This window comes from Gorilla gorilla, chromosome 11 (assembly GCF_029281585.2).
Source record: "Gorilla gorilla gorilla isolate KB3781 chromosome 11, NHGRI_mGorGor1-v2.1_pri, whole genome shotgun sequence".
Lineage (NCBI taxonomy): Eukaryota > Metazoa > Chordata > Mammalia > Primates > Hominidae > Gorilla > Gorilla gorilla.
The window spans coordinates 64756744-64777775 of record NC_073235.2 but is presented as its reverse complement, the minus strand read 5'-3'; the positions used below and the strand labels follow the sequence as shown (position 1 = coordinate 64777775).

Here is a 21032-nt window from a genome sequence, read left to right as displayed (position 1 = left end):
TTACTTAATTCTAATTTTCTCTTACAACAGATTGCTGCTGCAGAAAACAATGGAAATGAATCAGGTGTAAGAGAGCTACTAAAAAGGATTGTGCAGAAAGAAAACTGGTTCTCTGCATTTCTGAATGTTCTTCGTCAAACAGGAAACAATGAACTTGTCCAAGAGTTAACAGGCTCTGATTGCTCAGAAAGCAATGCAGGTATTTGTAATTTTACTGAGGAAGATTCTTCAAATTCTGCCTAGTGATTGAGAGTTCAATAAAGCAGAAAGACACAATGCTAAACACCAAGATTTTTAGAATCAAAATTTTAAGAGTGGAACATATGTGATAGATCATCTATTTTATCACCTTAACAAATGAGGAAATTGATGTCTGGGAAAAGATCAACTGATCAAAGACCATTTTTCATCCAACCAACACTCTTTCTACTACCTTATTTTAAAAACAATATGACTACCAGAAATTTTATCAAGATTATTTAACATTAAATATACACAAATACATTGGAAGAAAGTATTTTAGTGGTTATAAAAAATCTGCTGCATATTCTTCTGAACATTTTTATATATTTTAAGCAATGTATTAAGCATTTGATAAAAGGATTGTTTTGTCAATATATCTCAACCTTACCTAATGTGAGATTTTAAACAGCATTCAATAATAGTAATAACATAACATTTTATAGCTCCTTCTCCTACATTATTTGTAAATCTCACTTAAACTGCTATCTTATTTTTCTTTTCGTAGTATGCATCCTATGTTTCCAAAAATATCATATGAAAGACAAATTGAAAGTTAACTATTAATTAATTATAATCATTGCAGTTTTGTTCTGGTGACCCTAACTAATGAAAACTTTGCTGTAAAAAGTGGGGTGCTGCTGTAACAAACACCTAAACAGTTCCGAAGTGGCTTCGGAACTGGGTAATTGATAGAGACTGTAAGAGTTTTGGGTGAATGGTAGAAATATGGGTGTTCAGGGTGATTCTGGCGAGTTCACAGAAAGAAATGAGAAAAATGTCATTGGAAACTGGAAGAAAGGTGATCCTTGTTATAAAATGGGATAAAACTTGATCTCACAAGTGATGGATTTGGATATTTGGCTGAGAAAATTTCTTAGCAAAATGCTGAAGGAGCGGCTTGATTTCCCCTAACTGCTTATAGTAAAATGCAAAAGAAGAGAAATTAATTGAAGGAGTTGTTATGCAAAAGGGAACCAAAATTTAAATATCTGGAAAATTCTCAGCCTATCCATATGGCAAAAAGTGAGAAACTGTGTTATAAAGAGAACAACCAATTGATAACAAGATCATGGGTGCTACTGATGGACTTAATCAGCCATTTCAGCAGAAGGTAGGAATAGAGATATATTATACCAGCAAATACACTTCCAGTTTGAACTGAAGGAGACAGAGAAAGCAGGACAGAATGAGAAAAGGATACTGGACTTTCTGGATTCTACAGAACCAGACCATAGAGCTATTTGGCTATGAATGTGTACTGTTCTTCAGGGAAAGGAAAGAATGCCCCCAAAAGTGATTCAGAAGTCATCAGGGTTGCCACTTCCACCACAGGCCCAGGGGCCAAGGCAGTTTCCTTTTTGGTTTCAAAGGGCAAAACTGTCTCTCTGGTTTTAGTGAGCCATCAGGATGACCCTGCCTAGTGTCTCAGAAGCAGAGCTATACTCACAGAAAGCTGTGTGGATGGAGCCCTTAGAGAGAGCAGGCTGTCTTGCAGAGCCCTAGAACCTGCCATTCCATGGACCTGGAAGGCAGAGCATCAAACCAAACAGAGCTATTCTCAAGCCTTATAAGCCTTAAGATGTGACAGAATTTACCTTAATAAGTTTTGGATTTGCTTGGGACCCATCACCCTTGCTTTCTTTCCTATATCTCGTTTTTGGAATAAGACGTCCATCCTATGCCTGTCCCACCATTGTATTATGGAAAAGAAACATGTAGCTCAACTGGTTTCACAAGTTCACAGCTGGTGATGAATTTGCCTTATCATGAATCACACCTCCAGTCTCATCCACGTCTGATTTAGACAATGTTTAGGTGAGACTTTTGACTTTAAACTTAGAGTTCATGCTGCAGTGAGTTAAGTCACTTGGGCTGATGAGATGAGATGAATGTATTTTGTATGTGGTAAAGATATGAATTTTGGGAAGCCAATGGTAAAATGCTACGGATGGAATTTTGTCCTCCCAATACTCATATGTTGGAACCTAATATGACTCTATCTGGAGACAGTGATAGTAGGAGATAATTAAGATTAAATGAGCCAGGCCAAGCGTGGTGGCTCATGCCTGTAATCCCAGCACTTTGGGAGGCCAAGATGGGTGGATCACCTGAGGTCAGGAGTTTGAGACCAGCCTGGCCAACATGGCGAAACCGCATCTCTACTAAAAATACAAAAATTAGCTGGGCTTGGTGGCATGCAGCTATAATCCCAGCTACTTGGAAGGCTGAGGCAGAAGAATCGCTTGAACCAGGAGGCTGAGGTTGCAGTGAGCCGAGATCATGCCACTGCACTCTGGCCTGGGTGTCAGAGCAAGACTCCGTCTCAAAAAAAAAAAAAAAAAGAAAAAAAGATTAAATGAATCATAAGAATGGGGCCTTAATCTGATAGAATTGTGGCCTTTTAAGAAGAGGAAGAAAGAGAAAGAGAGAAACATCTGTCTCTTTCTCTCTCTCTTAACTGTGTGAGGACGCAGGGAGAACGTGGCCATCTGCAAATCAAGGAGAGAGTCCTCATCAGACATTGACCCTGCTGTCACCTTGATCTTGGACTTCCAGTGCCCAGAACTGTGAGAAAAGAAGTGTCTGTTGTTTAAGCCACTCAGTTGATGGTGTTTTATTATGACAGCACAAACAGACTACTGTAGGAGCTTAGACTCTGGGTCCTGATACATATCGGATCCTGATGCTTGTCAAATCGAGGCTCCTTCCTTGAATGTGTGACCTTTGGCCAGGTTCTCGACTTCTCTGTGCCTCAGTTTACTCCTCAATAAAATGGAGATAATAATATTACTTATCACCTCAGTAAAATGGAGACAATAATATTACTTACCATCTAGGTTTATTTTGAGACTTAAATAACTTAATGTATGTAAAGTATTTATATTGTGAGTGCAAAATAAATTAACTATTATAATAGTCCCTAACGTACTTAATATCTAACTGCAAACATTGCCAAGTTTTCTTCTTGTCCAAAGTCACAACAGTTTTCTTTAGGAAATTTTCCATACAAAGTGGGGCACATTTTCACTGTGTTCTTTATGATGAGATAATAAAAAATGATATGTTAGAAAATTTTCCTTATGGCATCAGTCTTCTCTGACAGATTGCAGCTTCATAAAGGAAAAAACTCTTGGTTTTCTTTTTAACCCACATAAGCCCTTAATAAAATACCCATTACATGTAGTTGAAGTAAGAAAAGCTGGAAGTGAGGAATGGAGGAAAGAAGAAAAGAAGGGCACAAAATATTTCATTAAATGTTTTAAAAATCCCCAGAAATTCAGAATACATGAATATAGGCTGACATTAAAGCAGATGTACGTCTCGTGCAGAACACACAGTGAGGAAACAAAATGGCAAGAGCAAAGCTAAAGAAAACTACCAAATTTGCATTTTCATTAATTCAGCCTTAAATGTAACTTTGTGTCACTGAATAAGTGACTTACTTCCTAAACGTGATGGTCAGACAGGAAATCACTTTTCTTGTGATTAGCATAATGCTTATATTGTTTTTTTAGCTACAGTCTAATCATTACAAAGAACTACTCGTTGTGTCCATATTAAAATTAAAAATGCCTTGCCATAACAAAAGCACATTCTAAGCCTTTCGAAATGTCAACATATTAAAATATATTAAAGCAATCTCTATTGCGGGCTCTCCATTTTGTTTTCAAAATAACAATAACAGCTATTTATATGGTATAAAATCTTGCATTGTAATACAATTTACAGTCTATTCAGAACTTCAAAGTATTTAAATATATTCAGGCAATCTCTATTAGGAACCTCTAGTTTGTTTTCAAAATAACAATAACAGTTATATATGCTCTACAAAAACTTGTATTGCACTATGATTTGCATTCTAATACTGTTATTCACAGAGATTGAGAATTTATCACAAGCTGATGGTCCTCAAGTGGAAGAGCAACTTCTTTCAACCACAGTTCAGCCAAATCTGGAGAAGGAGGTCTGGGGCATGGAGAATAACTCATCAGAATCATCTTTTGCAGATTCTTCTGTAGTTTCAGGTACTTGAAACACATACGTACTTTAATACGGTAATTACTACTTCCAGAAAAACCAACTGGGCAGAACCTATTAATCAGAGGGAGAAAATGTGGGCATTAAGGTTAGTAAACATTTATATTAAAATAATATTTTTAGAGGAGATTAAATTAAAATAATTCTTGGCCAAAATGCTTTCTAAAACTAATCCAGTATCAATGTGTTATAAATATGAACACAATTGCATCTAATTTTAATTTATAAGAAATCCATAGTCATTGTAAGATAAGAATGCCTTGTATTTCATGGTTTTCAAAGTACTTATAAATAGATCAGTCAATTTAATTCACCCAAAACCCTGAAAATAAAATAGATTCATTGCTTTTTTTCTCTGGTTTAACCTGGGATGGCTCAGAGAGGTTCAACAGTGTCGTAAAAATTAAAATCAAAGCTATAAAAAGGAAGATGAACAGATGCTGAACTAGGGTTGGCTTGAATTGCATTAACTAATCGGTGAGGACTGAAGACTACCATGTCCACCTTTTTGATACTGAAACAGCCCTGGCAGAAACAAATTATTTAATTATTTTTTCCCTTTCTAATCTGCTCGTGATAGGAGAATCCACCTCTCCCCTTCTCTGCCAAAAGGACTTATTCTGTTTTCACAAGAAATAGTTGCTTAAAGCCTGTGGTGTGCTGGTAAATGTAACAAGTAACTCTCTGGGGAAAAGAAAAAGCCCTAGTTTGTAGCATTTGCTAGTCTCTGTGGTTTAAATATTCTCATTCAGGCTTATTTCAAGCTTCCAACATAAGATCACTGAACACAAAGCTGGGAAGAGCTGTGCAGTGGCATGTCTTTGTACAGCATTCCCACCGTACAGATGCAAAAGACAGAGATAGCCTCCAGATCAAAGATGATAGTTAAATAATTAGGTGATGAGTTTTAAATACTTACAACCTTTGCCTGAAAATAATTTCTTTTATGGTAAGTTTATATAATTTAATGTTTGTAATGGCTATGGTTAAAAACTCAGAAAATTCCTGAAAAGTTACCAGTTAGCTCCTGTGAGCCCATATAAACTAACTCTAGCACACCACTGCAAAGTTTATTATTTTTATTTTTTTAATTTCATTTTATTTTATTTTATTTTATTTTTGGAGATGGAATCTCACTCAGTCACACAGGCTGGAGTGCAGTGGCATGCTCTTGGCTCACTGCATCCTCCACCTCCCGGGTTCAAGTGATTCTCCTGCCTCAACCTCCCAAGTAGCTGGGATTACAGGCGCCCACCACCATGCCCGGCTAATTTTTGTATTTTTAGTAGAGACAGGGTTTCACCATGTTGGCCAGGATTGTCTCGAACTCCTGACCTCAGGTGATCCCCCCACTCGGCCTCCCAAAGTGCTGGGATTATAGGCATGAGCCACTCCGCCTGGCCTTGTTATTTTGTACTTAGATAAGTAATATGCATGCATTGCAAGAAATCTGTAATACACAGAAACACACAAAGAAGTCACCAATATTCCCAGAATGTGGATATTACACTTAACATTTGGGTATGTGTGCTTCTGGGCTTTTTACATACCTGAATGTGTATATATAGTGTCATTTCTCTTATGTTCATTAAATATTCTTCTACAGCCTGGTTTTTAATGACTAAATAATGGTCCCACCATTTGGATGCAGTATGATTAATTGACCAATTGTTGAACATTTAAATAATGCCTCGATAGCTCTCTTTGTACTTATGTCACAGTTTGCTTTTTAAAAACATATTATATAATTGGAATTTCTGGGTCAAATGATTCATACTGTTTTAACACATTTGATACTTAATGTCAAATCTCACTCCAGGAACTTGTACCAATTTACATGTTCTACAACAGTATGGGATATGAATGCTTATTTCCCTGAATTCTCTTCTACGAGAATGAATAATATTATCATGTTCAATCTTTTCAATTTGGCTGCTATTAAAAATGGTATTTCGTTATTTGAATTTACATTTTCATATTTCTGCTGAAAAAGAATTTCACAAATTCATTCTCTTTGTTTTGTTAATTATCAATACTTTTAAAATTCACTTTTCTATTAGGGTATTCATCTTCTTTTTGCTGACTTATATGAACTAACTAAGTGTATAAGATATCAATTCATTGTCATAAATAGTACCAATTTTTTTCACAGTTGGCTTGCTTTTTAGCCTGATTGTGGATTTTTCTCTTTTTCTTTTTTTGGGGGTTCTGGGGGCAGGCGGGGACAGGGTCTTGCTCTGTCTCTCTGTCGCCCAGGCTGGAGTACAGTGGCACAAACACAGCTCACTGCAGCCTTGACCTCCCAGGCGCAAGTGATCCTCCTACCTCAGTCTCCCAAGTAGCTGGCATCACGGGCGTGCGCCACCATACCCAGCTAATTTTTGTATTTTTTATAGAGAATGGGGTTTCACCATGTTGTCCAGACTTGTCTGGAAACTCCTGGGCTCAAGGAATCCTCCTGCCTTGGCCTCTCAAAGTGCTGGGATTATAGGCTTGAGCTGCTGTTTGTTTTTTAATGTAATGTAATTCCACCTTTCTCATAAACTCTGGTGCTGCTGCTGCTGCTAATAGCAAAGCTTATACAGGATAGTTTTTTTTGTTGTTGTTGTTGTTTTTCATTTGAGCAGCTGCACCTTCCTTTAGAAATCATGATTCTATAGGAATGCCAAAATTCACTATCTGAGTGTGGAGTTTTCATGTTTTAATAAATGTCCTTTACAAGCTACTTGACATCTCTATGAGTTACTGGCCATTTTCTGTAAATCCACACTAGAAAGAAGGGAAGATGGAGCTACTGCTGAGAGATGACCCTGCATCTTAAATGAGGGTTTATCATCAAAGATTACCAGACTAATGCATTGCATTAGCTTGTAGTTAATCTGCTCTGAACTTCTAGTGAACAAAATTAAAGGCAAAGTTTTAAATTTTTTTAAATTTTTACTTAGTATAAAACTTAAAGATGTATCTTGTGAAAAAAAATCTTAATAATGATATTAGGGGACAGAAAAGGGTTTTATTTTTTTTTTCCTCTTGGGTTCCTTCCTCTCTATCTCCCTCCTTCCCTTCCCTTCCTTTCACCCTAACTTCCTTCCCTCTCTTCCTTTCACTTCTTTCATTTAACAACTATTTTCCAAACTCCTATCATGTGCCAGGCACCTTGTTGTATACTGTGAACTCAGGAACATAACAGAAATGGCTTCATGGCCATGGAGCCTAATATGACTCTATCTGGAGATTGTGATGGTAAGAGATAATTAAGAGTAAATGAGTCAGGCCAGGCGTGGTGGCTCACACCTGTAATCCCAGGACTTTGGGAGGACGAGGCGGGTGGATCACCTGAGGCCAGGAGTTCAAGACCAGCCTGACCACCATGGTGAAGCCCTGTCTGTACTAAAAATACAAAAACTTAGCCGAGCATGGTGGCAGATGCCTGTAATCCCAGCTACTTGGAAGGCTGAGGCAGGGGAATCACTTGAACCCAGGAGGCAGAGGTTGCAGTGAGCCAAGATTGCACCATTGCACTCCAGCCTGAGCAATAAGAACAAAAAAACTCCATCTCAAAAAAAAAGAAATGGCTTCAGCCCCCATGGAGCTTTCCACTGAGGGAGGTGTCGGCCCAGCAGTAGTAACTGTATAGCTACACTTTTAGTAAGTGCCATGAAAGAGTAATACAGAGTATTAAAATATATAATAGTCTGAGAGCACGTAAGAGTATACAGTAAACTGCACAGTAATCCGAGGATCCATCCAATTCACAAACATCTTAATGGTCTTCTAGTCCATAGGTTCTTTATGATATCTGGATTTCTCATGTGGATTTGAAAGCAGGTTAGTTTAATCCATTCTGGCCCTTTCCAGAGCACTAGCAAAGAGTCACTTATTTATGAAAATGTAGTGTGTTTGCTTCAGACCTTTGCTTTGGACTGCTGCTGTCGTTCCAGGTATCTGTTCGTTTCCTCGTTATCTTAAGGACTAAGAATTACTGATATTAATAACTTACAAAGTACCATTAGTCCAGAGAAATTATTGAGTTCTTTTGATTGAAGTTTTTGTTGCAGAATTTACTATGGAAGGGTTTTGCCTGCATAGGCATTTTCTGACAGAAGTAACAATCAAGGTAAATGTGAAAGTACTCCATAGCTTCTAATATGCATTTGTGTAGTTTTGTTTTGTGTATCTTCTTGATATTGATAATGTTTAGTCTTTATTTTGAATTCCATTATATTAGGTTAAAGTTTCAAATAGTTGCCAAGATAGCACTGAAAAAAACTTGTCACAAAGTCTGTAAATATGATTTTTTATGTGTATAAAGAAAAGACTCAAATTATTTGTAATTTTAAATTAAGATATTTATAATTATTATTTCTGAACCAGTTTATCAAATATTTTCTCAGTGCATAGTAGTCTTAGTGCATGCAAATATTAATTATTTATAGCTTTAATGCAAAGATTATGTGTGTGTGTGTGTGTGTGTGTGTGTGTGTTTTAGCACCTTTTACCCCTTAACACATCTGATGGATAAGACACGCTACCATCAGTAACAGTGGCCGACCTTGAAACTAATTTTAAACACATATCTCTTTGGCACTAGAGGTGACATATCAGAGTTCTCTAGTGGATTGTTCTAGAGAGTGATTTCATCATATCTCCAAACTTGGGGGTTGATATGTGTCCTTTTTCCTCCTCCCACCTCTGTTTACAAATCAATTGCTTCTCATTAAAAAAGTGGTTAGTAATTGATGTATCAGTTTTTTTAATTTGCCCTTTTCCAAATTACCAAAACAATTTCTAAACAAAATTTGAACAGTTCTCAGACTATTAATGGCAATTTAATGCCGGATGCTATAGTTCTGCTTTCTGAAGTCACTGGTCATCTTATAACAAGAAGATAACTGCAAAACTTTGGTGTTTCTCTAGATCAGATTTCCCTAGGAAACATCAGAGAGACACTAAGCCTGCTTTCATTTTCTATTAAAAGCATTTTAATTATAGCAAATAATTGACTGAGTTATTTTACTTCTATAAGCGAACAGTTAAATTAGTTGTGCAATCAGTCTTTGTCTGCTACTGTCGCTTTGTCAAAACAAGTGAATAGTTACTTCACATTAACCTTTTTTCATTATACTATTTTAGGAATTAATGCATTACAATAAGATCAAAGAAAATTAAGTGACATTTAAAACTAAGTCAACTTTATTGCATTTGGTATAAACTTTTATGCAGAATGGAGCAGAAAATCCCCCCCAAACTTCTTTAATCATTGTGTTACAGCTGCCCTATTGTGAAAACTAGAAAATGCAAATGCCTCAGATTGGCCAGCAGAGGGCGCCTTTACATTTATAAAGCCAATGGAATTTCACTGTTTCAGCGTGAAAGATTATAATGTAACTGTAGAGTGTGCCATGTGTGAATATACAGTGCGCATGACTGTGATTGCATGTGTATATTTTGATTTATATATTCGTTCACGTGAAGATTTTAAAATTCCACCCCGGCTAATGAGCTTACCAACCTGCTTGTTTTCAGACTTTAATACCTTCTTTCTCATATTTCCCCATATGTTCCACTCCTTAGGTTTATCCGGTGACATTATGCTTTGGAATATATTGTGGATATATTTTGCATAGATCATGTTCTGTAGGAGGGGTTTAAAAATTGACCTTTATAAAACAGCCTTCTTCTCCCTGGCCCAATCTGTTATAGCACTTTTTTTGTTGTTGTTTTGTTTTGCCTTTTTATAGACTAAAGTCCAATCTTAGATTTGGTCTATACTAATTTCTGTAAAAGTGCCACAAAATTTATCCTTGCACTTGAGGACCAGAATAATGTTCTGTAGCACTAACCTCTAGAAATCTAGAGATTTTTAGAATCTCTAGAAATAAAACCATAGCATTTGAAACCTAAGTGGAAAAAAATAATTGATACAGTAGTTTACAATAAGACTGTTTCAGAATCATTCATGCTATATCAGGACTGGTTTGAAGTAAGAGCACTCCTTTACTTTTTAATTTTTCTAAACTTAGTTATCATTAATTATTGAGAACTAGCAGTACTACTGAGGCAATCCAAAAGACACATATTAATTTGAGCTGAGAGAAAGAGAGAGATGCTGATGCTGATACTGATATTGGTACTTGTTAAAGGATTATGTAAGTTTGTATTTTATTTGAAACCTAGCATGAGGTATCTGGGTCAGTTATATGGCTTACAGTTGCATAATAGTCCTAGGAGGATTACCATTCATACCTCAGGAATGGGGACATAAATATTATGACAGAAAGACAGAAAGAAATCTCCCCAGTGTGCAGTTAATACATGTTGGATTTATTTTCATGATATCTGTTTATGACTACAAACATAAAGCTGTTTTTTTAGCAGAGTTTTAACAAAAGCAGTGATTTTAATTTTGACTATCAGATCTTCCCTTCACAATTTTAGGATGTGAATGAGGTCAGAAGCCAGAGAAATAGGAAGAAGGAGGTGAGTTGGTCAGATAATACAGTATCATTGAGAGAACCAAGCACTGAGGAATTGCGTTCACTCTCAAAAAGTTTATACTCTAATGAAGGAAAACAAGTGACATGCCTCCACAAAGAAACTGTAATCTAGCCATGGTAAAAGAGATGCAAGATCTATATTACAGGATGAAGAGAGAAGATCTGTAAAAGAAGGAAGACTGATGAGAGAAAGCTTACCAGATGAGGAATATCAGATATTTCATCTGAGCCTTGAGAGCACTATGCTGGATTTGTAAATAGAGGTGGCAGGCAACATTTCAGGTTTCAGAAGCATCATGAGCAAAAGCACAAGCACAAGAAAGCTCAAAATGTGTTCAGAGGAACAGTTTGATGAGAGAGGAGCATTTGTGGAGGAGGGCGGTAGGATTTAAGACTTCTAAGATAAGTGAAAGTTAACAAGTTTCTCTAACAGTAATTTTTACAATGCTTTTCCTCACACACACACACTTTTAAAAGTACACCATTTATCATCTGGATAATTATACAATGCCAGCACAATGCATGTGTGTACAAGCATCATCTCAGATGATGATTGTAGGAAAGTCCTTAGGTAGAGGAATATATCTAGCAGAGCGCTGGAACTGGATCTTACTGGCTTGTAAGACCCCAGTGTGCACATCTCTTTCCAGCTCCACACAGGACATCATGCTGGAAATTGGCCACGGTGCGAATATTTACACCATGGAAATTGACAAACCTTTTAAAAATCCTGTCTCCCCCCACCAAAGGGCCAGTTGTTGAACATTTACCTGGGCACCCTTAGTGTATTCGTATCTCCCTCCATCCTTTCATGTCTGCTTAAGTTTGCTTAACTCCTACAGCCTTTCCTGAAAGGTGCTTACCGGCCAAAGAGGTTTCTAATTCACATTCTACCTTGCCGTCTCCAAACCTTGTTATTGCCAAGATTTACTTCCCATGTGGTTACCTGGCTTCTCACTCTTAACTGACTCTACTCTAGGACTTTTTGCCTCCATTACTGACTGGCAGTGAATGAATGGGTCATTCTGGTGTGTGTTGTTATCCTTGCAACCTGTGCTTTAATAACTACCTTTCTTTATTAGAACCTAAGTGCAAAGGCTAAAGGGCATAGATGATACAATCTAAGCCAACCTCATTACACACAATTCAAATTTAATTCTGTTAGAAACATTTCAGCAGTAGAAATTCTATAAACAGGAGCAGAGGAGCTCCATGGATAGCCATGTGGGCCTGTGGCTCTAGGAGAGTGATTTTTCTCTTTGGGGAACTCATTTCCTAGAAGCTTGGATCCAGGAGAGAATATGCAAGGTGGGTGGAGGTGGCTTCTCTCCATTCTGTGGGAACACATGTTCCCTGGCACGGAGAGGAAAATCTGACAGACCAAAATGTGAGTGTGTGTGTGTGTGCGCGCGCGCGTGCGTGTATGTGTAGATCCATATACATAGAGCTGAAAATAAAAGTGATCTATTTCCTCTCAAAAAAGATTAAGTTATTTCAAAAGGAAAGGAAATATATATTATTAGCAGTGTGAGTGTAAGCCCACTTGAGAAGCCCATGCAGTCTTTGTGTGTGTGCCCAAACGTGCACACATGTTTCAAGCTTTCGGGGTAGCTTGGACCTTCCAGGCATGAGGATTATGAAACCGGAGGGAAGGTGGGGATAGCTGCAAAGGTGAAGCTAAAATGCATCACAAGGTCAGAACTAGAATAAACATGAAATCACCATGAAAAGTGAAATTGGACTAAAGACCTTGTCACCACTGACTCTCAGGAGAACCGGAGCAGTTGGTGCTGTTCTTTCTCAGTATGCACAGAGGCCCTTTCCCCTCGCGTTTCCTGCTGTAATGCAAGACCACTTTTCGGGAAAAATAGTGTGTGGCAGACTGAAGCCGGGGAAAGAAACGAAAGATATTCTGTGGGGTGATAAATGCCTCTAGGCCAAAAATAGAAGAGGTACTACCTGGTAGGAATAGAAGCAAGAATCAATTTGAATTTTACCTAATGGAGCTTAGCTCTTTGAATAAAGAATGCCTACTTGTCCACTACTTGCTATGTTAGATTTTTCCAGCAGAGGGCAGACTTTACATTGAAATAGATCTAAAAAGGCCTTCAACCTCTTGCTTTATTTATTTTTTTTTTTTGGTTTGAATTTTTTTAAAGTTCAATATTTTTGGTTTCTAAATGATTTAAAAATATTTTAAAGTATTTAAGGTCTAGAGTATGTTAAATAAGAAATTTCTTGGATTTCAGTTAATATTTCTGCCTTATTAGCAAAATACTCAAGATGTGATTGCAAAATAAGGCTTTTTTTTCCCATGGCTTTTGGGCTGGTCTTAGGCACTTGCTGTCATTGTAGGCAAGGCTGTTCTTTTTTGTGTTGTTTACAAAATTATGAAAGAAAATCCTATCTCTTAACTGGATGGTTATAATTTTCATTCATTCCAATAGCTTTTGATATGAATAACTGCTTTTCTTTAACAGTTCAATTACTACCATCTTCTAATCTGTTTCATAGTTAGCTTTGATATTTTCCCTAGAGGAAATGACACCTATATAAAACTTAACTAAACTTATTATACAATATAACTTCAATATTCAAAGCCCTTTTAATGAGAATTTAAAATTTGTTTCTCTTCGAGTTTCATTTTCTTGGTCTAACCGAATCATTCTCACAATAAGTGAGAAAATAGAGACTACTGTCTCTCTCTATATATTTTTTAAAACAGGAGGTTAATTCGCTTGTAAGTCGTGGCTAAGTTCGATCTGGAGACTTATCTGTTGGACTCCAAAGCACAAATTTTTTTCATAGCAAGGCCTGCCTCCAATTGACTCCATGTGATCTACTTATAAAATCATAAACGCAGGACTTTATTCATTAGGACTTAAATCCAGACTGACATAGTTTGAAAAATACAAAGAACAAAACAAGATAAACCTAAATAAATCAATTTCAGAAATTCTTGGCATTTAAACTCAATAGGTCGGTTTAATTTTGGCTTCACGCAAGCACTTTCTTGATCTCGCTTTTTTGGGAGTGTGTGTGTGTTTGTGTGTAATACGGTTTTTAAAGTGAATGCAGGAGGAAAATCTCTGGGGAAGGCATTCTCCCTATTATAAGAAATACAATATATTTTCTTTTATTATTAAATTTTACTTATATTTCTATGAAAGCAAAAACGTATATCAAAATGCATAAGAATTTGCTGCCTAGGAAACAAAATTATTTTTATGTGGAGAAACTGAAGATTTATATACCCTTAAAATGACAAAGAAATCGAGCTCCATATATTCACTTTCATTTTCATAATAATCTCTACAGGATTACTGCAATTAATTTTATGTAAAGAGAACAGAGGTGTTCTTTTTATTTGAGTGCAGAAAAAAGTTTAAAAAGAGGTGTGGATGCTTAAATGTAAAGTTAGTGAAAATCTATCAACGAAACCAGAAATGTTAGCAAAGCAAAATCATCTCTCTAAGTTCTTTTCTTGGAAAGATAAGCTCTGTTTCAAGATGGATAGAAATGTGACAATACAACGAAAATGTCTCTTGCTGTTGAAAAACACCACCACCACAGCTCTTAATTCAGTTAACACTGTGTTTACAAAACTTCACCCAAATCATCAGCCATGCTTAGTGTTAGGGGAAAAAGCACTGGAACACTGGACTTGGATTCAGAAATGAGGATTCTGCCCCACTGTAGTTGTGTGATCTGGATATATCAGTTAACCTCTCAGCGCCTTGGTTTCTCACCTATGAAACAGGAGATAATATGTATCTACCACATAGAATGTTGAGAGATTAAAATGAAATTTACATTACATCTGTGAAAACTCTGAGTTCAGTGTCTTCCTGACACATTGGTGATTGGTTTGTTAGATCAAAATAATCCAGATAATAGACTTTATTAATAATACCCTATTTTGGGTAGCAACTTTTAAAACAATTCATCAATTATTCGTGCACATTGCATAAATAGCTCCCTCCCAAAACTTACGGATGTTAGAACAAAGCCTGGGAGAAATCTTGACTCTACATGTAGATGAAGTAGGTTTAAGATTAAAGTTTAACTGCTAGTGATTAGAAAATGAAGCGGAAATCAAATATAATTTTCATTTCTATTATACTTGGAAAATTTAATGATACAGTCTTAGATTTTAGATATTTGTTAGTATTTTTTCAGTAATTTTGGTATTCTCTTCAGTTCTCAATATTACATTTAAAACAGCAAATGAAAAGCATGTCAAAATTCACTTTTTTGCCTCAAAAATCTTAGCCTATATTTCTAGATCTAGAATTACTCTTGCAATGACATTTTCCCCATCTCATTTTACACCTTGCCTTTTCCTTACAAATCATATTCTCTTTTCATCAGTACATCTGCCCAAAACGCTCTTCTACTTGACAGTTCTATCCCACACTCGCCTCTGAGCTTCTAACAAGACATACCTCTGGGAATTGCGAAGTGCCATATTTTAAATCTCTCAGTGAGATATACAGGTTTTCCCATGTGATCATAAGGGATTCCTCAAATCTGAGTTTTAGAACTAATCTGCGACAACTGATAAGCACAGTATTTTCACATTAGTATATTTATGTTGTGCTAATATACTTAAACAGTATGTGTGTCCATTGAGAATTTTTCTACAAATTTCTTATCAGCTTACTTTTAATTTTTAAGAAAGATATCTTACATATTTGATTGGCATTGGCTGTAATTCTGTTATAGCTCTTAAACTAAATAGGCTCATCCAAATTGGATGGGAGATGTAAATGTCACAGATTCTCAGTGGAATACTAGTCAGCAATAAAAAGGAACAAATTAGTAATACACACAACAACGTAGATGAATCACAATTACTATAAACTAAGTTTTAAAAGACAGACATAAAGGCTACATATTGCATGAATTCATTCATATGACATCCTGGAAAAGGAAAAACTATTGGAACAGAAACCAGATCAGTGGTTGCCGCTGGTTGTCTGATGTGGAACAGAAACCAGATTAGATAACCAGAGGGATTTACCACAAAGAGGCTTGAGGAGACTTTTGGGGTGCTGGAAATACCTTAATTGTGATGGTAGTTGCGTAACTGTATACATATGTCAACCTCTTCAAAGTTGCAAAACTGTATACATTTGTCAAACTTCTCAAACTATAAACATAAAAAGAGTAATCTTTTTAGTAAGTAAATTATATCTTAATATAGCTGACTTGAAAAAATTAACTACTTAAGGAAAAAGGAAATATTTGCAGTTTTGAGTTGTATATCATCTCTTTTCAGAGAAGTTTTATTAAAACATACTATGTGTCTATTTTTTCATCCATTTTTATTTCCAGCCGTAAATATGACACTAAGACTAGTTTTAAATAGCTAAGAGCTACCTCATTGGTGTGTTGAGGCTTTAGGATGAAATATTATCTAAGTATAAATATAATAAAATATTTTTAATTATAAGAAGAACATTATCTAATGGAACTCCTATCCTAAGAATATATCATTTCTTGATTTTTATTTCATTTTCTAATCGCCAGCAATTAAAGTCCTGTGCCAAGAGCTTGTCGTACCTCATATTACTTAAAGGTTATCAAGGGCTGTGAAGTAAGTGGGATTAGCCTCATTTTAAAACAAGGGGAACTTGTTAGGTTCAGAGCAAAGTGAATAGCAAATTTTGCAAGTCCTTCTGATTCCAAAGCCAATATTAGTAACCACCATTGCTTTATTTTTACCAGTTTAACGATAGTTCTGGTGCTTGAGGATGAGGTTGTGTAAGTGTTTGGAAATAAACTGTAAGAAAAGAATTCTTCTCTGAGGGAAAGAAGGTTTTCAAAAAGAATTGATCCTGAGTTCTGAAAACAGAATGTCAGGATTCATAAATGAAGGATGTGCACTGCTATTCATCCATATTAACCATAACTCTTTGATAGAGGCTTAATCTAATTATAGTAAAGAAAAACAGTTATTTCCAACCTCACATGAGCTTCTAGTACAACTGTGATGCCAGGCTTTAGTGATATTCTTTTTGAACAAATTCTCTTTGAGATTTTACATTTATGTTTATCACCAAACTATCATTTTCGTAACTGATCAGTAGATCCAGGTACTTTATTAATTTTTGTACTTTATTAATTCCCTATCATTTTAAATGAAAAGAGCTCAAAGGTTTCTATGTATCACTTTTTGTTTAAAAGACATATCAAACCTAAATATTGTTTTCTTGGGCAACATTTACATGTAGAAGGGCAATAAAAGTTATAAACCCTTAGGAATTTGCTTTAGCTCTCATATTGGATGTGTAGTACTTTAAGTAGGTAATATGTATTTGAATCACTACCCAGCAGCTGCTCATCCATAGTGGATTTTTCTTAATGTAGCCTGCCAGAAGCGCTTACCTTTTATTCATAATTGTCTGGGTGTGCCTTCCCCACTTGAATTGAACTGTATGTACTGTGTGCTGTAGAGGTGTGCAGTTAAAATACGTTTATTCTCAGAAATATTTTAAAAATATTTTAAAATGTTTTCCTTTGCAGAATCAGACACAAGTTTGGCAGAAGGAAGTGTCAGCTGCTTAGATGAAAGTCTTGGACATAACAGCAACATGGGCAGTGATTCAGGCACCATGGGAAGTGATTCAGGTACTGCCTAACTGTTGTGTAAACCTTAAAAAGTGTGAAATAAGACGCCATATAGTGGAAGCATGGGGGCTGTTCATACCCTCCCTAATGTATTTATGCAATTAAAGCAATTCTTTTCTACAGTGAAATAGTTTTGGAACTTTGCCATTCACTTTCTTTAAAAGTGTAACTTACAAAAGTCTTAGAACCAAACTCTCTAATTTTGATCCAGTACGTATCTTTTTGGTCTGGCATATGCCACATTCCATAGAGTCATGTCATCTATTTTATTTATGGGATCTGTTTCAATTAATTTGACTGCATTTAAATAGACTGTATTCAATTTGGTACATTTATTTACTTCCAAATTCTACTTTTTAAATTAAAATACTTTTTAAATAAAAAATTGATACTATCAATAAGAGAAGTATGACTAACTAGAAATTACATATGTAAGTAAAAGAAGTCAAGTTTGTATAAGTATCTTTTGAATAGGAGTAGAGTTGGCAAAATATTTCGGTCACTAAATGAAAATTTTACCAGGTTTTTCCCAAATTACTTTCAATATCAGTTGTATATTCCACCAGCAATAAATGAGAGTGCCTCTTCCTAATTCCCCACACCTTAATTAGTACTTCCTGTTATCAGTTTTCCTAATTTGTTAGTCTGATAGATTTCAAATTCTTTCTTTCTTTTCTTTGAGTGTATATTTCCATGATGACTACTAAGCTAAAATGTTAACATTATTAAATGTAGGTGATGGGTTAGTGGGTTTCTATTACATACCTTTCTATATTTGCCTACCTGTTTGAAGTATTTCACAATTAAAATGAACAAATCACAAACAAAAAGAAAATGCTTTGCAAGGGGCCAGCTAAGAAGCATTGGAAAAATGATAAATTAAGAAACAAATTACTTTATTCTTCATTTGTGATTGAGTTGTTTCCCCTAAGAATATATTACATAATTCAGATTATCCTGCATTGTCAGAAGAATTATAAAAATTGATATCCACAAGAGGCCTAAGGTGGCAAAATAGTTTATAGAAAGATTGTCATCAATCCTACATGCTTTCCAAATTAGATTGTAGCACCTCTTTTTTCATATATCCTTTTATCACAATGACACTCCTGAATCCCTTAGAACAAATTAGTTTGAGGAAACCCAATTCACCAAATGTCATTCACAACTTTAATCTTCATTTAAAAGGGTGAATTCATTTTCTGTTCAATTCAGTCAGTGTTTATTGAGTTCCTGCCATGTGCTTATTTCTGTGGATTGTATTTGTTTTTTCTATCCTTGTCATAAAATTGTTCAATTTAATAATTAACATTTCTATTACATGCTATGCTAGAACTCAAAATAGATACTCTAGCTAATATTTAACGTCATTATAGGTTGTTTTAAGTTTTTGGAGATCATGCTAATTTTCATTTGTCTAAGTAAGGGCTTTTCAATAATATCCATTCATTCAATAAATATTTAATGTGTACCTTCTATGTGCAGGGCATCTTGCCTATTTAGAGCTGTTAACAAACGTATTTGCTGATTTTTAGTCCTCAATGTGGCATGAAACACATGATAAATCTGAACGCAATCTACTTTTGAAAAGCAAATACATTTTCAAAGGCAAATACATATTTGAAGACAAACACATCAGAACGAACACCACTTGAAGTTCTAGATGGATCAGTACTTAGGAGCAAAGAATTACTTTGCCTAGTGGGTAGTCAATTTCCGAAATGGTAAAATTATGAAATTCCTTGCCCACAAGTGCCTGGTATAAGCTAAAATAGAAACCAATTCAGAAGGAGGTTTAGATAAATTGGTGAACTGTTAAACACATATTGAGGCACTGAAAAGTATTATAGAATCTGCAATTGTGTTTTAATCTTTGAAGTTGACATCAAAAGGGACTTCATTCTATATGTCCTTCCTCCTCCTCCAGAGGTCATATATGGGCCATAAGGTGTGACCCAAAACAATCATATTCTATTCCTTTGTGGAAGTGTTGTGCCATAGTAAACATGATTACCGGTACTTTTAAAGTATAAATATTCTAATTATATTATGAGAGGCTTTTTTTTTCCGTTTCCCATTTTCAGAAAGATATATTGCCTCTCAAAAAGTGGCAATGTTTTTGGCAATACACATTGGCCTGATATGTAGAAAGTGTTTCCTTACTATTTCAAGATAATGCCTATTAATATTTGTCCAGCTGGAATGGTGTATTTTTCTGTGGTTACATACCATAGGTAAAGGAATACTTTGTAGATTTCAAACACATGCAGTGACAGACCTTTTCTCTCCAAGAATAACTCAGCTGTCAAAATCAATGTGAGAATGAAATTTGCCACATGGTGTAGTTCCAATAGAATATTATTATTTAAGCCTTGTTTGATTTTCTTTTTTGACCATTTATAGGTATAATATAATTTTAAGGTCTTTAATCAATACTTGTTGTAGAGGGAGGGCACAGTGTTCTTCAAAGCTTGTGCATATTTTAACTGCTATTTTCATTTAATTGATTATGCTTCTCAGAGAAAGCCAAAAACAAACAAACAACAAACAATCAAAAACCCAAACATTTCTTTTATAAAGGAAATTGGCTCCTGGCTCATTGATACCAGTCCAGTTCTCTCCTTCTGCTAACAGAGAAGAGAAAACTCTCTTTTCATTGCTTCTGTGGATAAATTCTTCCATCCCTGTGTCAGAGGATGTGATAAGGCAAGAATCAGGCTGAATATTTAGCACTCACCCAGCTTTTATTCTTTGGATGCTAGTCTCACATTGAATCCAACTCTAATTTTTTCCTGTATCCACACTGTGCTTCTTTTTAAACTTAGGGCCACCTATCAAATCTCCTAGTCTTAAATCAAAAATATGGAAGATTATTGAGCTATCTGTCTAACCAGGTATTTTTGTGTGCATAACAGCGGTATAGTGTCCTAGACTCTAAAGTCCTTCAGGACAACTATATTATTGAGAGTGCCTGGCATATAATAGGTGTCCAGTCAATATTGACTGAAGAATAAATTTGTGGTACATGCCTACTTAAGTAGCAGTAAAACCTCATGACTTCAGTTCTGAAGTTAAATTGTAAACACAATAGTCCTTTTAACATTCTCACTCTTCTTAAATGTATCAGCTTAATAAATGATTAGAATGCACGAGTAATATTAACATTTTACTCATTTGATTTGGTTCTGGATTCTCGGGAAAGAGACTTAGGAAATTGCTATATCTTTCTCTTTTTAATATTTCTTATTCAAGGATATAGTAGTAAGCATGAAAAATGGGGGAAATTATTATTAAAATGTACTCTTTTAATAGTTTATTCTGCAACTATTATGAAGGAAGGAGCATTTTATTAGTATTCTTAAAATCTATGCAAAAATGTACCTCAGATGAAATTAAACAAAGAGGATTTATTCCTATATTTTAACAAACTTCCTAGATCAAACAAAAATTTAGCAGTAGTAAATTTCTGGGTCTTTGTTTAGACACTTTATAATGCATCTTCCTTTGCAAATATACTGGTTCTTTTGGAAAAGTTAGATGATAAACTATCCTAATAGAGGTTAAATATCAGGGTTTCGATAGTCTATGAAAGCTACAGAGGGGTAACATTGTTCTTAAATA

The 21032-nt window shown here is 35.4% G+C and overlaps 1 protein-coding gene across 1 annotated transcript in view; it reads left to right on the top strand.

Annotated features, from left to right (window-relative positions):
* The window catches only part of IFIH1 (interferon induced with helicase C domain 1), a 51406-nt gene that overhangs the window by 7523 nt on the left and 22851 nt on the right, over positions 1–21032 (top strand). Inside the window, exons 2-4 of the mRNA XM_004032711.5 lie at positions 31–199; positions 4122–4268; positions 17307–17411. Coding sequence (XP_004032759.2) covers positions 31–199; positions 4122–4268; positions 17307–17411 — 421 coding nt within the window. The remainder of the gene's footprint in view (positions 1–30; positions 200–4121; positions 4269–17306; positions 17412–21032) is intronic.